The sequence below is a fragment of the Bubalus kerabau genome, chromosome 18 (genome assembly GCF_029407905.1).
Source record: "Bubalus kerabau isolate K-KA32 ecotype Philippines breed swamp buffalo chromosome 18, PCC_UOA_SB_1v2, whole genome shotgun sequence".
Taxonomy (NCBI): Eukaryota; Metazoa; Chordata; class Mammalia; order Artiodactyla; family Bovidae; genus Bubalus; species Bubalus kerabau.
Genome location: NC_073641.1, coordinates 15,334,217 through 15,352,244, shown reverse-complemented (window position 1 = coordinate 15,352,244; position 18,028 = coordinate 15,334,217). Strand labels below are relative to the sequence as shown.

Sequence of the window (18,028 nt, the reverse complement as noted above, 5' to 3'; positions counted from 1 at the left end):
AAGACCTTGAAGATTTTGGACTGCCAAAAGTCAGGGAACTACCAGAGTCTCGAGGTGATGCTTGAAACAGGTCCTCCCTAGTGCCTACAGAGGGAGCTTAGGCTGCCTGACCTGTTAATCTCAGACTTCTGGCTCCTAGAACTGTGAGACAATACATTACTATTGTTAAAGCCACTCAATCACAGTTTGTAATATTGTTGTCCCCCCTTATCCATGGGGGATACGGTCCATCTGCAGGAGATGCCTAAAACTGAGGACAACGCCGAGCCCTATATGTACTGTGTTTTTTCCTATACATACACACCAATTGTAAAGTTTGATTTGTAATTAAGCATCATAAGAGATTATCCCAATATCCAGCATCACTAATCTTGCACTTTGGGGCCATTATTAAAGAAAATAAATGTTACTTGAATACAAGCACTGCATTTCCATAATAGCTGATCTGATAATCAACACTGTTACTAAGTGACTAATTGAGTGAGGTATGCTGGACAAAGAGATGATTCACGTTCTGGGTGGGATGGAGCAGGATGGTGTGAGGCACCATCATGTTATTCCAAATGATGTGCAATTTAAAATTTATGAATTGTTTGTTCCTGGAATTTTCCATTAAATAATTTCAGAATGCAATCGACTGTGGATAACTGAAACCACAGATAATGGGGAAACTACTGGTGCTTTGTTGTAGCAGGCCCATCAAACCCTTATAGCGTTCCTGACTGAGGAAGCAGTGTTGTGAAAGCAAAGCAGATAGGCCGTGGAAGATATTTTTTAAAGTTCTGTTGTTTGTTTACCTAACTCAGCATTTTAGAAGGAAAACAACCAAGCAAGCATCAGCCTGAGTATGACTATTTCTAAGTGTTTTCCTACTCTTGGAAAAACAAAAGCTAAGAATGTAATAATGTCTGGGGCAAAACCGGGAGTATGTTTCTGCTAAAACATATCATGAATCAGAAAATGTTTACTGGCCCTCATAAGTCAGAAGAAAGTTTTTGTTTATTAAAAATTGTCTCCCTACATAAAGTAGTTATACCATTGCTAATGAGACCTCCTTCCCCCCAATTTCCTGTGTAGATCATATGAAAAAAATACAAGAAAGCAACGTTTTCTATTTCTGATGTACCAACTTTGGGAAGAGAGTTCATGAGCAGAAGCTGGGTGGCTGCAGTTAGAACTGTATTAATCTTGGCTGGATGGTGCCCTAAGATCCAATTTCACTCTTCCTATGACCACTGGGATGAGCGGGAGATTAGGATCTGAGAGCCCAGAGTCCAGAAGGCTCAAGTAACATTTTAACTCCTGGAAGCCACATCCCTTTTGAAGGAAGAATTGTCAGAACAGAGTCTTCTAGCCAGGATTCAGCAGTGAGAGAAGGGGCGACTGAGTGTTTAGGACATCAGCCTCTTCCTTTGTGTCCAGGCAGCAGTAAGTGCCAAGCGTTCACTGACTGACCGGAATGTGTCCGGAACAATGAGCTGTGAATTGCAATAAGTCAGGTATGTGCTGCCACTGTCGTTCTGCAACAAGCGTAAATAACAGTAGGCTACCTTGGAGGAAACAGATGTAGCCTAACAAGGCTGAAGCATAACATGCAAGGCAGGTGAGGGTTTGAAGGAATATGTACAAGTCAAGGGCCTTCCCAGGTGGCTCAGACAGTAAGGAATATGCCCACAGTATGGGAGACTGGGGTTCAGTCCCTGGGTCGGGAAGATACCCTGGAGAAGGGAATAGCTACCCACACCAGTATTCTTGCCTGGAGAATTCCATGGACAGAGGAGCCTGGGGGGCAGGGGGGACCTAAAGTCCATGGGTTGTCAAAAAGAGTCGGATATGCCTGAGCAACTAACTCATGCATATACAAGTAAAGACATTGAAAAGTACAAAATTACAGCAGGTTTGATATAGGCATCAGTAAATAAAAATGGATCACTTTCAGACATTTTGAGTTTGAACAGTTTTTCGGACATTCAAAGGGAGATGACCAGAAGGCAGTTACATATACAAATCTTTAGTTAGGGTAGGTGTGATAGTGTGATTTATAATGAGACACATTTATTTGTTTTCTGGCACAGAGCTCCAAAACCATTGGAATTTCTTAAGTGATGAGAGACATAAAAGTATCTCATTTTATGTTACTGTAGTGACTTTGAGGAAAGCATCTAGGTAACCTAAAGATGGGGGCTGGTTGCCAGGCAACTCAACCTTAAGATTAGAGGACTGGAACTGTCAGTGCCGGCCCCCAACCCCTTCACTCACCTCTGGGGAGGAGACAGGGGCTAGACCAGTAATTCAATCAATCATGACTATGTAATGTAGCCTCCATAAACCCCCAAAGCCTCCATAAAAACCCAAAAGAATGATTAACATGTTGCATTCCTTGTACTAAAACCATTTCTAGCAATACTTTACTGACAGCAGAGTGAAGAGCTTTGGGCATTTCATAGTGGAAAATTCTACTTCGATTTTTATTATTCTGTTAAGTTTTTAAGAAGGACAGCTAGGTCTAAATAGTCAACCAGGGTAAGACTATAACATGGCTGCTCTTAAAATTTGCAAATATTCCTATGAATCCCTGTGGGAATAAATTCTATAAGAATGTTTATTCCTTAAAAGTTTTAATAAATGTTTCTTTGATGTTTCCTCCAAAACTTATTGAAATAGGTCAGGAAAAAAATTTTCTTTAATTTGGTTCATTAGAAGACCACATTCTATACTAAAGGCTAAGAAACTGTCTTGCATGTCAGATTTTATTAATATACAGTGGGAACTACAGTGACCAGAATTCCCTGGAACATAGAATAGATAGCATGATTGAGAAATAAACATATTGTTTTAATTAAAAAAAAAAAACAAAAAACCTCTCTTTATGTTGGTCTTAACACTCTTCTGTGTATATATCAGTTCAGTTCAGTCGCTCAGTCAAGTCTTACTCTTTGTGACCCCATGGACTGCAGCATGCCAGGCCTCCCTGTCCATCACCAACACCCAGAGTCCACCCAAACCCATGTCCACTGAGTTGGTGATGCCGTCCAACCATCTCACCCTCTGTTGTCCCCTTCTCCTCCTGCCTTCAATCTTTCCCAGCACCAGGGTCTTTTCAAATGAGTCAGCTCTTCACATGAGGTGGCCAAAGTACTGGAGTTTCAGCTTTAGCATCAGTCCTTCCAGTGAACACTCAGGACTGATCTCCTTTAGGATGGACTGGTTGGATCTCCTTGCAGTTCAAGGGACTCTCATGAGTCTTATCCAACACCACAGTTCAAAAGCATCAACTCTTCAGTGCTCAGCTTTCTTTATAGTCCAACTCTCACATCGATACATGACTATTGGAAAAAACCATAGCCTTGATGTAGTTACTTTGAAATTCTTTTGTTATGACCTATTAGGCAACATAACGGCTTCCCCTGGTGACTCAGACGTGAAGAATCTGCCTGTCAGTGCAGGAGATGTGGGTTTGATCACTGTGGGAGGAACCGGCAACCCACTCCAGAATCCTGACCTGGGAAATCCCATGAACAGAAGAACCTGGTGGGCTGCAATCCATAGTTGCAAAAAAGTTGGACACAACTTGGCAACTAAACAACAACAATTAGGCACCTAGCTGAGTATCTGACCAAGAGAAATGTTAAATAAACAATGTGATTATTCTCCCATGAAAGGGAAACTAGGTGGCTGAGAAATAGGGATTGGGAAAAACAAACTGTATCTTTCCTTTTTGAATATCCACTTAAGCAGCTGTTAACTATATACCCTTTTGAGAGATTCATAGATGAATCAGAGGAAGTAACAGTGATACTGTGACCTTTGCTTCTCTAAACTGGTTCACGTAGTTGCTGTCTCAGTAGTCACATTACATCTACAGTTAGGCACACTGTATTCCTGATTTTGTCATCCCTGCCGAATTTGACTCTTTCTTTTTTTTTTTTTTTAATTTTTAAACTTTACATAATTGTATTAGTTTTGCCAAATATCAAAATGAATCCGCCACAGGTATACATGTGTTCCCCATCCTGAACCCTCCTCCCTCCTCCCTCCCCATTCCATCCCTCTGGGTTGTCCCAGTGCACCAGCCCCAAGCATCCAGTATCGTGCATCGAACCTGGACTGGCAACTCGTTTCATACATGATATTTTACATGTTTCAATGCCATTCTCCCAAATCTTCCCACCCTCTCCCTCTCCCACAGAGTCCATAAGACTGTTCTATACATCAGTGTCTCTTTTGCTGTCTCTTTATAATCATTCTTTCCTCCCTTCTCTTCATTTTTGCTCATTAAAACTTTTTCTTCCTTTACCTTTTGTGACTGTCCTCCCTTCTAATTTTCCTCCTGGCTTGGTTTTCTTTTGGCTGTTTGTTATGTTTGTCCTTTTAATGTTACTCAATGCATTTCCCTTGCCTGGCTAACTGTATCTACTTTCAAGTTTAAATCACATACTTGGTGGCTCAGATGGTAAAGAGCCTGCCCGCAATGCCGGAGACCCAGGTTTGATCCCTGGGTCAGGAAGATCCTCTGTAGAAGGAAATGGCAACCCATTCCAGTATTCTTGCTTAGAAAATCCCATGAATGGAGAAGCCTGGCAGGCTACAGTCCATGGGGTCACAAAAAGTCAGACACAACTGGGTGACTTCACTTTTCACTTTTTCAGTTTATCTTTGTTCTAGACATTTTCCTTAAATTTCATTTCAGGAACTTGTCCATGATGGATTTCAATATTTTTTTCCTTCTTCTCTACAAATTTGCTCTTCCTTTTTATTTCTGGTCCTAAACTAGGGCACTATTACATAGTCCCTCAGGCCATTAACAAATTCCTCCCTCTGCTTTACCATCAATGGTAGATTACTAAGTCTACTAAATAATGTTTTATAACCTTCTAAACCAGTGGTGCTCAAAATGGGGTTCTTGGATCATTGGCAGCCTCATCACCTGGGAACTTGTTGAAATGAAAATTTTCAGTACCCATCCTCCCACCGCATCCGCAGATGTACTGGATCAGAATATCTGGGGATGGAGCCATCAGTCTGTGTTTTGTTTTGTTTTGTTTTGAATATTTATTTATGTTTATTTATTTGGCTGCACAGGGTCTTATTTGTGGTATGTGGGATCTAGTTCCCCAACCAGGGATCAAACTCAGGGCTCCCAGCATTGAGAGCTCGGAGTCTTAGCCACGGGACCACTGGGGCGAGTCTCCACCAGTCTGTTTTAACGTGCCCTTCAGGTGATTTTGATGCACATGAAAGTCTCAGGACCAGTGTTCTAAACAAGTGGTAGTTAATACTGGGATCCATGGTTGGGCTTAAGGAAGATCAAAAAGCACTTGTAATTGTATCTAAAACCAAGTGTATGTACATACATAATTTTCTGAATCAATGGCTTTCATTTCGTTTATTTTTAAAAGGGTTCAATGACCCCCCAATTTAGAACTGTCCCTTGCTTTCATTACTACCACCACTTACCCTTTGAACCCGTCCCTTTTATCTTTAGCTTCCACCTTTTTCAACATGTCTCCATTTCTCAGTGATGACAATCACTCTAGGAATCTGACATATTCACTCTTTTGTTCAAACATCTTCAGTGGCTCCCAACAACTAGTGATGAAGTGCCCTCTCAGCATGACAAACAGTATCTTTCAGGAAGGCGTATTCTTTCCTGTGTGTCTCTAGTCATTCTTCAGCCCTTGGACTGCAATACTAAACTCTGAATATTGTGGAGCTCACCTGGCTCTCTATCTTCCTATTTTGCATGTTCTTCACCTCAGTTTAGAGTCTGTTACTGCTCCTCCCTCCCTCCTTGCCTGGCTAATTCCTATTTGTTCAAGATTAAGTGCAAACAGCATCTCTTCTGGGAAGCCTTCTGTTGGCATTAAGTTTAAGCAGCCTTAGTGTATGCTCCCAATTCTCCTTGTGCTTATCCCTCTGGTAGTAATTCTCAAACATTTTGGTGTTAGGACCCCTTTATACTCTTAAAAATTATTGAAGACCCTAAAAGATTTATGGGGTATCTGTACATATTTATCACATTAGAAATTAAACCTGTAAAATCTAATATTTAAAAACCCATTTAAAAATAATTATAAACCTATTATGTACTTACATAAATGATAAATTTTTTAGCCTGCTCCCAAATGGCTGTGGTGGAGAAGGCAATGGCACCCCACTCCAGTACTCTTGCCTGGAAAATCCCATGGACGGAGGAGCCTGGTAGGCTGCAGTCCATGGGGTCGCTAAGAGTCGGACATGACTGAGCGACTTCACTTTCATACACTTTTCACTCTCATACGTTGGAGAAGGAAATGGCAACCCACTCCAGTGTTCTTGCCTGGAGAATCCCAGGGACAGGGGAGCCTGGTGGGCTGCCGTCTGTGGGGTCGCACAGAGTCGGACACGACTGAAGCGACTTAGCAGCAGCAGTAGCAGCAAATGGCTGTGGAGCTAAATTATGCATTTTTATGGTAAAGTGGTATTTTCCAAAAAGAATTTTGAGAAGAGTGGCATTGCTTTACATTTTTCAAAGCTCTTTGATGTCTGGCTTAATAGAAGACAGCTGGATTTCCCTATCTGTTTGTGCATTCAATCTGTGTGATATGTTTTGGTTGAAACATATGAAGAAAATCTGGTCTCACACAGATAAGTCGTTGGAAAAGGGAAAACTATTTTCATTATCTTTCTAGATGATATGAGATATCTTGTTTGATAACTATCCCAAACTGGACATGTGATTGTTTCCTAGAGTGCAATTACAACATGGATAGAATCTGAAACCATATCAATTAACTTGTTGTATTTTGCTACAGTAAAATCCATGGGTCCATCTTCCACTTTGATAACTCTTTTTAATTTTGTAATAGCATGTATTGGTTCTGTTGAAAATTGCTTCATTGAGCTATAGAGATTTTCAAATGGGCAATTATAATCACTATATAATGTGAAAAAACACATTTGTTAATATCACTGGTGTTTTTAGCAGAAAAGTTTAAATACTGGAAAGCTGTCAAGCTCTAGATGGTGGATACAAATTTTTAAAAATTTGCATTTATGAGTGAAAACTCCAACAATCACACAAGAGCATGTTCTGGAGATGTCCATCCTACTTGGGCATGCAGCAGAAGTACTTCCCAATTCTTCACATATTAAAAAGAGGTGGGGGACTTCCCTGTTGGTCCAGTGGCTAAGACTCAGGGCTTCCAATGAAGCAGTTGGGTAGGTCTGATTCCTGGTTGAGGAACTAAGATCCTACCTACATGCTGTGCAGTGAGGCCAAAAAAAAAAAAACTAAACTAAAAAATAAAAAAGGTTTTATAAAAAAAAATAGGTGTATGCTAGGGTGAAGATTTAGTAAAATTAATACTTTTTACTACTTTTCACAAAGACAATTATGTATTTATTTTTGGCTGCGCAGAGTCTTCATTACTGCGCGTAGGCTTTCTCGAGTTGTGGCCAACAAGGGCTATTCTGCAGTTTGGGTGCATGCGTTTCACACTGTGGCAGCTTTTCTTGTTGCAGAGCGTGAGCTCTAGGGTGCACAGGCTCAGCAGTTATGGTGTTAATGCTTTGTTGCCCCACAGCATGTGGAATCTTCCCCCGACCAGGGACCCATGTCCCCTGCATTGGTAGGTGGATTATTAACCACTGGACCAACAGGGAAGTCTGTCAAGGGCATTCTTAAACTAGCTTATTAAAAAAAAATCATATATTGTGTATGCTATGAGTGCAAGGAGGTGAATACAAAATATCACTACAGCGTTAGTGTTAGTCGCTCAGTTGTGTCCGACTCTTCCTGACCCTATGGACTAGAACCTGCCAGACTCCTCTGTCCATGGGGTTTTCCAGGCAAGAATATTGGAGTGGGTTGCCATTTCCTCCTCCAGAGGATATTCCCGATCCAGAGATTGAACCCGGGTCTCCTACACAGCAGGCATATTCTTTAACGTCTGAGCCACAGGAAAGTCCTTGAATTCCACTACAGTAAGTCCCCCAATTAAGAAAAAGTTCCGTTCTAAGAGCATTTAAGTCCGATTTGTTTATAAGTCCAGCAAAGTTATCCTAGGTACCCAACTCATGCAATTGACTATATAGTATTGTACTGTAAGAGGTTTATAATACTTTATGCACAAATAATACATAAAAAACTAATAAACACACACACAAAATACAGTACCTTGTAAAGTGTAGTAGTACTGCCAGTATACCTGGCATACAGGGACACTTGGCATCTTTCAAAGTTTGTAACTCAAAAGCTCATACGTAGAGGGACTCACTGTAGTTGTGCAGTTTGACACCACTGCCTTGATTTCTGCTAAGTGCTGGCTTTACACCATCAGTTCTCAACAAAGTGAAGAAAATCAAGTCTTCATATTGTGAAAATGCTTTTGACCTTACAGATTCATTGAAAAGGCCCCCAGGACCTTCCAGGTTTTGCGGATGGCATTTTGGGAACAGCTGCCCTATTTTCACATACTACTGTTACTTGTGTCTCGTTAGGTTGCAAAGTCTGTGTGGATCTTCTGTAACTGTCCTCAATGTGTTCGTGTCTGTCCGGTACTTAACACTCAAATATTAATACCTGCGGAATGAGCTAAAAAATGTTACAAACGACAACCGCATAGCCTTCATCATACTGCCTTCTTCCTTAATTCCGTCTAAATTTACATGTTTCGTAAAATTTTCTAAGTTTTTTTTATGAATGGGACGCCGGTCAATTTGTTTTTTTTTTTTTTTTATATAGGTGGGGAGGAGGAGCTGCGTGAATATAATACTAACACGTTATAGTTCAACCAAGTATTTAACTGCGATGCTCGAGAGTCATCCCTTCTTAACAGCTTTGTAGCAGCAGGCCTCTTGACTTCCCAGTCTTAGCTACTATAAAGACTGGAAAGAGGTGGTTCTCTTGTGTTTACAGGAGCACAAGAATTTGATGGAGTCGTAACCAGGGAAACCCTCAATCAAAATCTTGGCGGGGAGAAGTGCAGCAGGACCAACAGCCTTACACACCCGGGAGCCCCAGGCTGCAGCCTCGCGAGATCCGCTGGGTTGCCAGGGCGACGCTTCCGACTGGCGCGCGCAGCCCGGAGAGCAGGAGAGTTGTGAAATGGGCGGCTAGACCTGCCCGTTGCCGTGAATTCGCCAGCGGGAGCGCGCTCGTGGCCGCGCGATCTCCGCTTTCCCGGCTCCGTCGCTGACGCGTTGTAGACGTTGGGGAGGGAGGCAGCGGCAGCGCGGATCAGGATGAACAGCGCCGGCAGCTTCGGCTTGGGCTTAGGCTTCGGCCTCACCCCTACGGCGGTGATTCAGGTGACAAATCTGTCCTCTGCGGTGACGAGCGAGCAGATGCGGACGCTTTTTTCCTTCCTAGGAGAAATCGAGGAGCTGCGGCTCTACCCGCCCGAGTAAGTGCTCGAGCTCGACTGGGGGAGGGGCGCGGGCCCGAGCGAGACCTCGGGAACCCAGGCGTGGGGGAGAGCGCGGACGGGGGCGCGCTGCCCCGTCACGTGACCACCGGGTTTCCCTTGGTGCCCATGCTTGATTGGGGCACCGCGGCCCCAGCCCCCGGCTTCTGTTTTCCTTGTTAGTCGACTTTCGGAGGTTAATCTTTGCACAGAATCCTTACAAAGGACTTAGAGGGGTTGCCTTTTCGTGCCTCCCGGCCAGTGGTCGTCGCCGAGTCCTCGAATTCAGTGCCGGGCCTCCCCCGTTTTTTTCCCTAACTTAAGATGGCCGCAGGTGGGCCCGGAATAGTCCTCATGGCAAGCGCCTGATGGGGTTTTTGCAATGGAAAATCGCGGAGACTGCGCCTGAGAAACTATGCGATTCTTAGGGCCTCAGTGTCGGGCCGTTGTTGCCTGCGGCTGATGACAAATAGAATTAGGGTTATAGTTGTTCCTGGGCCTGTGTTCACAAACTTAGCATCTTCAGAGGTTAATCTAACCGAGCCCATCCATGTTGTTAAAGATTCATGTCTGTTCATCCTTTTGGCATCGGATTAAAATTTCCTCCTAGAAGGTCACACTGCCCTGAACCTTTCAGAAAAAACAGTAATCTGTGCAGGATTATTCCTGCTGTATACTTCTAGAAGTCCAGATTTGGGATGGCATTCACTGTTCTCAGACACTTCCCAGGTAGTGTACTTTGAAGTAAGCTTTCCCTTGTACGGTAGTATCAGCTCACAAAATTGGTAAGTTTCAGGGTTGTTTATTTTCTTACGGGCATAAACTTTTAAAAACTAGTGTCCAGAATATGAAAATTTCTCAGTGTTTTGTTCATTTCGTGAAAATCGTTTGAAGAAAGGGATAGTAGTTGCCTAAGATTTCTGTTATTAAAAAAATTGTGTTTGATTTTTTGGGGTATTTCATAGTGATGAATGTAGATCTATTTTCCTTTAGTTTTCTCTCTGTATACCGCATTGCTACTGCATAGATAGTGATAAAAGTTGGTGTTTGGATTTTTAAATTTTACTTACGTTTTTCTTCTTATTTTTGTTTCAAAGTATTTCATGCATACAGAAATGCTGAAAGAATAACTCCGATGTTCCCTTCATCTGTATTTATAGTTAGCCACAGATTTCTGTCTCCCTCTCCCCACTTCTACATACACATCCCTTGAGTATTCACTCCTCAACAATTAAATGTGAATCTCTTATGTATATGTCCTACTTTACCACAGTACTGTTAATGTAGCCAAGTAATACTTGACAATATATAACATCTAAATTTTTTCAGTTAGTTTGACGCCTTTTCTCCATTTTCTTTTTCTGATTTAGAAATAATCAGAGATCACTCTGTACGTTTGATTATTTTCTTTAATCTAGGACTAAAGAAATCTTTAATCTAGGACTACTCCCCCTCTGCCCCCTCACACTGCTTTTTTCCCCCAGTCATCTTTTTAAAAGTTTTTCATGACATTGATATTTTGTCTTGTAGTTTGTGTTGTAAAATGATTCATCTTGGCTATATACATTGTTTCCACATGAATAGATTCAGTAATAACAGTTTTGCCAAAAATAGTTCATAAGTGGGTGCACATACATCTGTATTGACTCCTCATCACATATATAGCTTTGGCTAGCTTATATAACTTCTGAAAGTGCTTTAAGCTTTCTCTTCATTTAGACATTCAGAACATTTCTGAATAATTGAGAACTGTTTGGAGGGTTGCTGTATTCTGAACGAATTGGCATCACATAGTAAAATATTTTGTACATAAACCTTTGTAAACTAACCTTGCTTTCAAGGTTGTGATAATGTGTCTTATGGGCAGAAGAAATATATCACAGAATATTCTTCATTGAGAACATAACACCACTCACATGGTTGAAAAATGCGTTTGGGTGGCAATATGCTGCCAGTTATCTGACATTTAGTAAAATGGGCTATTTTTTGAAATCAGATGTTAGTTGCTTGGAGTTTAAAAGTGTAAGAGAATAAAAAAGCTGGTTAAAAGTGCATTGAAACAGAATTACTGTGTCACCGGCTGTAATGCATTTTGCAGAATTGTAGCATAAATGTAATACATCTAGGCCAGGCAAAATCTTTGACCAGTTATTCTGTATTTGCAGTTCCTATTCCTGTTTTTCACAAGTATTAATATGCTTTTTCTAGTGATGTGTTTTCTGTTTGCTCTGTAGTTGAGTTGTCATAAGCTGGTCCTTACATTCTGTTTGCACATTTGGGCTGAAATGTATAAATATGCAATAGTAGTAGGTATTTTGAAGACAGAATTCTTTTTTCAGTGTTGTGGAAATGGTATTTTATGATTAATTTTTGAAAGCTGAGTAGAAATTGATTTGTTTTAAATTTGGAACTATATTTCTTTAATAGAATGTGAGAATAGTTTCTCATTTACATTTTAAGGATGCAATTGCTAATATGAAAATTCAGGTTTTAAATTAAATTTTCTTTTTTTGGCATGAGGCCGTAATTCAATTTCTATTTAAAATTTAAGAATTGGAGTAGACATTCATTGTAAATATTAAAAATTCTTATTTGTGCTGCTAGATGACAAATACCCAGACTTTTTATTTTAGTACAATTACAAATGAATCTCATACATCTTGAAAACCTATTTACAATGGTAAGAAATTTTTGTCTTTTTTTCAGTAAGCTGTTTATAGAGGTATAATGTCTAGAAAAGTGCATGGGTAAGGGTATACAGCTTGATGAATTTTCACAAAGTGAACAGATCCAGCACGTGGATAGGATTCTCTGCACCCTAGAAGTTCTCCTATACCCCCTCAAGTGCATAATACCTATAGGGTAACCTAGTCTCATTTCTACCATCAACCCCGTGTTGATTTTTTTTTTGGCTTGTGGGTTTTCTTTACTTCTCTGGTCTTCAAAAGCACTGATAAGGTAAAAGCTGTCAAATAGCTAAAAGTATAACCTGTATCGGAGAAGGCAATGGCACCCCACTCCAGGACTCTTGCTTGGAAAATCCCATGGACGGAGGAGCCTGGTAGTCTGCAATCCATGGGGTCGCTAAGAGTCGGACACGACTGAGCGACTTCACTTTCACTTTTCACTTTCACACATTGGAGAAGGAAATGGCAGCCCACTCCAGTGTTCTTGCCTGGAGAATCCCAGGGACGGGGGAGTCTGGTGGGCTGCCGTCTATGGGGTCGCACAGAGTCGGACACAACTGAAGTGACTTAGCATAGCATAGCATAGCATAAAACCTATATAGTCACATTATGAAAAATTGAGACAATGGAACAGTGCCAGTGACCCTAGGGCCCTGTCAAAGCCTTTCTCCATTTCCACGTGTTTCCCTTCAGTCCTTTTTATATACATTTATCTTAATATGAATGAGTTGAGTGAAAGTCGCTCTGTCTTGTCCGACTCTTTGTGACCCCATGAACTATACAGTCTAAGTCCATGGAATTCTCCAGGCCAGAATACTGGAGTGGGTAGCCGTTCTCTTCACCAGGGGATCTTCACAATCCAGGGATCAAACCCAGGTTTCCTGCATTGCAGGCAGATTCTTTATCAGCTGAGCCACCAGGGAAGCCCAAGAAGACTGGAGTGGGTAGCCTATCCCTTCTCCAGCAGATCTTCCTGACCCAAGAATTGAACTGGGGTCTCTTGAATTGCAGGCGGATTCTTTACCAACTGAGCTATTGGGGAATCCCTTATTTTAATCTACTGTAGTCAAAAGAATATATACACTGTTCTGTCAACTTTTTTTACTCAGCCCATAGTAAGCATTTTTCATATTGCTGTGTTTTATTTATTGTAATAATATTTAAAGTCTCAAGTGTGTATGTGTGTGTTTGAAATTCTGTCATTGGGTTTTAGCTAGAAATATTTGAAAATGTGTATTTTTGATTGTCCACTGTGATTGGAGGGCCTCTGGCATTTAGTGGGTGTCAGTAAATCATAAGGAAGTCTTATAGAAAGGACAGTTGAGCCATCCATAGTATCACTGGAGACCTGTTGAGAAATTGTTAAGCTAAGCTAAGTCACTTCAGTCATGTCCGACTCTGTGCGGCCCCGTAGACGGCAGCCCACCAGGCTCCCCCGTCCCTGGGATTCTCCAGGCAAGAACACTGGAGTGGGTTGCTATTTCCTTCTCCAATGCATGGAAGGGAAAAGTGAAAGTGAAGTCGCTCAGTCGTGTCTGACTCTTAATGACCCCATGGACTGCAGCCCACCAGGCTCCTCCGTCCATGGGATTTTCCAGGCAAGAGTACTGGAGTGGGGTGCCATTTCCTTCTCCGAGAAATTGTTATGTATCAGTTAATATTTTCATACATAGAACTACATGCTTTGTCCATGCTTTGCATTATATCTTTTTTGATAGATTCTCAGAGGACGTCTAGAAATATAATAAAGTGTTGGAAAATCATAGTGTTACCACATTGAGTATTTTTTTAAAGATTGTACAGTGCTATCACCATGTTTAGTGAAAAATTAGATAACCAGTTACGTGTGTGCATGCCTAGTCGTGTCCGAATCTTTGCCATCCCGTGGACTGTTTCCCCACCTCTGTCCGTGAAATTTTCCAGGCAAGAATACTGGAATGTGTTGCCATTTCCTATTCCAGGGGCTGTTCTTGACCCAGGGATTGAACCTGAGTCTCCTGCGGCTCCTGCATTGGCAAGCAGATTTTTTTATCACTGTGCCACCTGGGAAGCCCAGATAACCAGTTAGGGTCCAAGAAATTTAACTGATGCTCAAAAAGTTGGTTCTGTGATTTTTGCATTAAACTCTCAGTGAAAAATTCTGATTTTTTTTTTTGAAAAGTAATTGTAGAAGGTTTTTATTAAAAAAAACGATTTAACAAATGAGGTCAATATAAAATCTGCTATATTTGAGTACTGTTACTTTCTTTAGAGAAACATGTTTAGACCAATAACATATTTAACCCCTTTTAAAAATTAAAACTGTAGGTCAGGATTGCATTTGAAATGATAATCATATTTAATTTTAAAAAAAGTAAACCTTACTTAACAGCATAGATATACTAGAGAGAAAAATCTAAACATAAGATTTGGAAATCTGCTGCTGCTGGTGCTACTAAGTTGCTTCAGTCATGTCTGACTCTGTGCGACCCCATAGACAGCAGCCCACCAGGCTCCGCCGTCCCTGGGATAAGAACACTGGAGTGGGGTGCCATTTCCTTCTCCAGTGTGTGAAAGTGAAAAGTGAAAGTGAAGTCGCTCAGTTGTGTCCGACTCTTTGCGTGACCCCATGGACTGCAGCCTACCAGGCTACTCCGTCCATGGGATTTTCCAGGCAAGAGTACTGGAGTGGGTTGCCATTGCCTTCTCCATTTGGAAATATATTCATTTATAAATATAAATACAAAGTTGTTTGCTGAGATATTTGTATTTAGGCTTGCCACTGTATCGTTTTTGGCTTCCCAGGTGGCTCAGTGGGTAAAGAATCTGCTTGCAATGCAGGTGACACAGAAGACTCAGGTTCGTTCTCTGGGGCTGGGAAGATCCGCAGAGGAGGGCATGGCAACCCACTCCAGTATTCTTGCTTGGAGAATCCCATGGACAGAGGAGGCTGGTGAGCTATGGTCCATAGGGTCACAGAGTCAGACACGACTCAAATGATTGAGCATGTACACACACTGTATCTTTTTAGCTTATAATATTCAAAATAAAGTAATGTTACTACTTCTGAAAAGCTTGTATGTTTACATTTTTATAAAGTAGATACTGTGTTGATTTTACTCTCCATTTAAGGAAGGTAATTGGAGATGGTGAAGAAAATTGCTTTTAGCACTAGGATCCATTCTTTTACGGTAATGCTGTTCAGAACAGACTGGCATCTTTTAACCAGGTTTTGGGTTTCTGAAATCGCCATAGCATGTGGTTTATTAACCAGTCCTACATTTCTTATTCCTGTGGGTGTTGTAAATTTGAAATGATGTGTTTCAAGTAGGGGTATTTGGAATTGTTTGCAGTTTACAACAGTGATGATTCAGGTTTCCATTCTTTTACAGAAGGATCTGTCAATTTAGGAAATAGTTTCACTGGTAGCTTGTTAGTTTCTTGAAGTGCTAAAAGAGATTATACTTGTTGCAATTGCTAGGGCCTTCATAGCTCCTTGTAATCATAGATTTGTTTTTGGGGGCGAGGGGTGCTGCCAAGGACAGAAGGTGTTACTAATCTAGCTCAGGAAGAGACATTGTTAAAAAGATGATTTCCCTAAGTAGTACAATACAGATGAGGCCTCATGGAAACTGGGACTGGGAGCCAGGAAGGTATCAGCACCCAAGGCCACCATCTGCTTATTCCTGTCAGGGTTTATTGTCAGCTTGGTTGTTTCTCTGTATCTGCTCAGTTTCTCTGCAGACCTGTACTCACTCATCTGGCATCTGGCCCAAACCCTCACTCTAAATGACTTTCCAGCCCAAGAGAGAGAATGTGATTGTTCAAGTTCATTTGGTCAGGCCTCCCGAATTATAGGTTTTGGGTTAGCTGGTGAAATGGGCCCTTGTGCCGTGTGACTAATCAGTTGTGTCTTAAAGCTTGCTAGGTCTGTTCGGGGTTTCACATAAGGGAACTGCTGAAAATATATAGGATGTCTTGGTAGCACATGTAAGAGGGTACTTAGTTACTTTGATTTTTTAAAATGACTTTCCAGAAGACTTTGAAACTTGAGCCTTGAAGAAAAGTGGAAGGGGAGTAAGAGCACATCATAGCCAACTGAGACAGCAGGCTCAAAGGCGGCTCTGTTGGCGCAGAATGCGTCCTGGGGACGGCAAGTGTTTTTATGCCTGGATTTTTAAAATGATGAGGCAAGAAAAGAAGGATGGCTCTGAGGAAATTGAAGCATGACATGAAGAAATTTAGGGTTTAGAAAGATTATTCTAACAGCTTTTGTGGAAGATTGTTAAATAAAGAGTTGCGATTGGAGGCAGTGTGATTGGTTAGTAATCCCAGTGAGAAATGATAAGGATGTGAATGAAGGCATTGATAATGAGAGTATTGAAAGAATTTGCTGTTTTGTCCCTCAGATGTGTCTGACTCTTTGCAACCCCATGGACTGCAGCACGACAGGCTTCCCTGTCCTTAACTATCTCCCAGAGTTTGCTCAGATTCATGTCTGTTGAGTCTGTGATTCCATCCAACCATCTCATCCTCTGTCACCCCCCTTTGCCTCCTGCCCTCTATCTTTCCCAGTGTCAGGGTCTTTTCCAATGAGTCGGCTCTTCGCATCAGGTGGCCAAAGGATTGGAACTTCAGCATCAGTCCTTCCAAAGAATATTCAGAGTTAATTTCTTTTGGGATTAACTGGTTTGATCTCCTTGCTGTCCAGAGGACTCTCAAGCGTCTTCTCCAGCACCACAGTTCGAAAGCATCAATTCTTCGGCGCTCAGCCTTCCTTGTGTTCCAACTCTCACATCCGTACACAACTGCTGGAAAAAACCATAGTTTGGACTAGACGAATGTTTGTCGGCAAAGTGATGTCTCTGCTTTTTGATATGCTGTCTAGGTTTGTCATAGCTTTTCTTCCAGGAAGCAAGTGTCTTTTAATTTCATGGCTGCAGTCACTGTCCACAGTGATTTTGGAGTCCAAGAAAATAGTCTGTCACTGTTTCCATTGTGTCCCCATGTATTTGCCAGAAAGTGATGGGACTGGAAGCCATGATCATAGTTTTTGGAATGTTGAGTTTTAAGAATTAATGTGACAAATATTTGGGAGGCCATTTTCATAGGATATAAAGACCAATTGGATGAAAAAGAAGGAAGAAGGATCAAGGATGGAAACAACCCATAAATCTCAGTAGTTTAATAAAAACAAGATCATTTCTTATACTAAATTGATGGGGTTGATGATGAAGCTGATGTATCAGCCACCCGTCTCTTTGATGTTGCTGGTCACTGTGGCAGAGGGACAGAACGGAGCAATGACCCTTAAAGCTCCTGAATAGGAATACATTTCAGTTCTGCTCATATTTAATTGACCAAATTGCACAGCCATACCTAACTTCAAGGAAAAAAAGAAATAGAATTTTATTATGTAGCCAGAAGGAAATTTGGAAATATTTGGTGAACAGTACTAATGATGGTCACATTAGTAACTCCCAGATTTCTGACTTAGGTGATGTGGTAGTATCCTTAACTGAGATATGGATTAGGACAAAGTGCTGGATTGGTATAGAGGAAGGTGATGAATTTAAGAATAAGTTCAGTGGTGGACCCTGTGACCATCACCATGCAGTATTCCAGCAGGCACTTAGATACAGGAGTTTAGAGCTCTTAGAGAGGCCTGAATTGGTGATCTGGTAATACAGAGGTGAGTGAGGTCTGGACGCAGATGTATTTGTTGTTGCGGTTTAGTCGCTAAGTCACTTCTGACTCTTCTGTGACCTCATGGACTGTAGTCCAGCATGTTCCTCTGCCCATGGGATTTCCCAGGCAAAAATACTGGAGTAGGTTGTCATTTCCTTCTCCAGGTATCTTCCCAGCCCAGGGATGCAACCCACATCTCTTGCTTTGGCAGGCAGGGTTTTTTCACTGCACCACCAGGGAAGCCCACAGATTGTTTATCTCATGACAGATACATACAGTGCTTCACTT

The 18,028-nt window shown here is 41.5% G+C and overlaps 1 protein-coding gene across 2 annotated transcripts in view; it reads left to right on the top strand.

The window, feature by feature from the left end:
- Window positions 1–9,068: 9,068 nt before the first annotated feature.
- Window positions 9,069–18,028, top strand: part of SREK1 (splicing regulatory glutamic acid and lysine rich protein 1) — a 44,932-nt gene continuing 35,972 nt past the window's right edge. For both annotated transcript variants that reach the window (XM_055555185.1, XM_055555184.1), the window contains exon 1: window positions 9,069–9,386. In XM_055555185.1, coding sequence (XP_055411160.1) covers window positions 9,226–9,386 — 161 coding nt within the window. In that variant the 5' untranslated portion in view covers window positions 9,069–9,225. The remainder of the gene's footprint in view (window positions 9,387–18,028) is intronic.